The sequence below is a fragment of the Muntiacus reevesi genome, chromosome 9 (genome assembly GCF_963930625.1).
Source record: "Muntiacus reevesi chromosome 9, mMunRee1.1, whole genome shotgun sequence".
NCBI lineage: Eukaryota > Metazoa > Chordata > Mammalia > Artiodactyla > Cervidae > Muntiacus > Muntiacus reevesi.
The window spans coordinates 41043490-41045987 of record NC_089257.1 but is presented as its reverse complement, the minus strand read 5'-3'; the positions used below and the strand labels follow the sequence as shown (position 1 = coordinate 41045987).

Genomic DNA, 2498 nt, shown 5'->3' with positions numbered 1-2498 from the left:
GGATTCTTTCATGCTACAATACTTATGCTAACTAGTTTTAACAGAGATTCTGTGGACCATAGAGCCTAAAATATTCATGATTTGACCAAGGAAAGTTTTTTGATTCTCCAACTGAGGAGTCATACACTAAATCCATTATAGGTGCCCAATTGGTCAGTCCTTTACCTACCAACCGAAATCTTTACAGCATTTGTCTTAGAGTTAAAACTAACTCAATAAATACACTGCTATGGTCCTTTAAGTCAAAGTGTTTTGCAGAGTGACTTCCTACTTTGAAAAGTGACCCAAGTGTTGCTGCTCTTTTAATTCAGGAGCGTGAGGCCCCAGCACGGAGACTGTTGTTTATAGATCTCTGTCTACTTCATCAGGATGTCTGTGTATACATCTAAGTATTTCTATAGAAGGAAAAAAGGGGATTATCATGTAAAAATTCATATACAGTCTGGCTTTGAACACTCGCAATACAGGTCAGTCCAAGTGTGTATGAAATTTGAAGAGAAACAGGGCATGTGGGGTAGAAGCCTGGCTCAGTCCCTAACCAGCCTGGTACCCTTGGCCAGGGTGCTTGCTCCACTTCCTAGAGACCAGCCCTGTCCTGGGAGGGGTTAGTGGAAGGCATGACTGGACTTCCTCCTGGGGTCTCGAGAACACAGTAGGATCCTTGGCTTTGGGAGTCTCAGAATCTATCAGCAGGGAGATGATGGGGTCAGCATCATATTTATCCCCCCTTGGAGAAGCAAGCCCTCTCCCGGCTGGAAGAGCAAGGACAGATCACTGCTTCCCACATCCTCAGAGCATAGGTCGTCCAGAAACTGATTCCTCGTTGTGGTGTAGTGAACCAACTGCTTCCCTGAGTTAGGGATTTCCAACAGGGATGAAGTGACCTATGCAAAAGTTTAAGCAAATTAGTTTTCAGTTTTTACTAGAACACAGGGACAGAATTAATATGGCATTATTTTTCAATTTTCCTTTTACATATTCTTATTTCAAAAAAAATGTTTCTTATAAAATATCATGGTGCAACTAGTGGTGTGTTCTGACTCCATATTCAAGAACATAAATGTACGTAATGAACACAGATTAGCATCATTTTATATTGCAAAATTTTACTTATTAAAATAGCTGAAGTTATTCTGCTTTACCATTAAACTTTTACTTTATTATTCAATTCTTATATCCAAATATAATAAATAATAATACAGATTTATTTTAATGCTATCTCTCCTCAGAGAGTAGATACCTTCCCAGTGGAGAAATATAAGCCAGAGTGCAATGCTGACTTCAGGGAACAGCTCTTCTCATCCTGTGTCCTTCATCCTGCTTGGGATCCCAGGATTGGAGAATTCCCAGTTTTGGGTTGCCTTTCCATTCTGTGCCATGTATGTTGTGGCTCTAGTCGGCAATATCACTCTCCTTCATGTAATCCGAACTGATCCCACCTTGCATGAGCCCATGTACCTCTTTTTGGCCATGCTGGCTACCACTGATCTGGTTCTCTCCACTTCCACACAACCTAAAATGCTGGCCATATTCTGGTTCCATGATCATGAGATTGAATACCATGCCTGCCTCATCCAGTTGTTCTTCATCCATGTCTTTTCTTCTGTGGAGTCTGGGTTGCTCATGGCTATGGCCTTGGACCGCTACGTGGCTATCTGCTTCCCACTGCATCACTCCAGTATCCTGACCCCATCTGTCGTGGGTAAACTGGGGGCAGGTGTGATGATGAGAGGGCTGCTGTGGGTGAGTCCTTTCTGCTTCATGGTGTCCAGGATGCACTTCTGCCCCAATCGGATCATCCCCCAGTCATACTGTGAGCACATGGCTGTGTTGAAGTTGGTGTGTGCTGACACTAGAGTTAATCGTGCGTATGGACTCTTTGCAGCCTTCTCTGTGGTTGGCTTTGATGTTATTGTCATCAGTGTATCCTATGTCATGATTCTGAGAACAGTGCTACAGTTACCCTCAAGTGAAGCCCGGCTCAAAGCTTTTGGCACATGTGCCTCTCATATCTGTGTCATCTTGGCTTTCTACATCCCAGCTCTCTTTACTTTTCTCACCCACCGCTTTGGACATCATGTGCCCCGAGTGGTACACATCATGTTTGCTATTCTCTATCTCCTGGTACCTCCCGTGCTCAACCCCATCATCTATGGAGTTAGAACCAAACAGATCAGGGACAGTGTTATTCAAGGATGTTGTGGAAAAGACCCCTGGGTCAAAGCTTAGGGCTTCAACCACCCCAATCACCCCTCTGACCTGGGAATATAAATGCAGAAGTTCACCAGGATGTCACATATCGTCACAAAGTCATCTCTGTGAAAAACTGGTTCAGAGATCAGCCGCCCTCCCGAAATAAGAGGAACACTTTTCAGGATACCCTGAAAGTAGTGACTGATAATGAATACAAGTTTTACCTATGTTTGATAGCTTACAGTGAATGATGTTGGATATGTGATCTCCAAAGAAGACGATTTAGCTTCAGGATTGGGGACCAG

The 2498-nt window shown here is 43.5% G+C and overlaps 1 protein-coding gene across 1 annotated transcript; it reads left to right on the top strand.

The window, feature by feature from the left end:
• Positions 1-1272: 1272 nt before the first annotated feature.
• Positions 1273-2229, top strand: LOC136175780 (olfactory receptor 52R1-like). Its single transcript, XM_065946000.1, has one exon. The coding sequence runs from the start codon at positions 1273-1275 to the stop codon at positions 2227-2229; it is 957 nt and encodes a 318-aa protein (XP_065802072.1).
• The last annotated feature ends 269 nt before the right edge of the window (positions 2230-2498 follow it).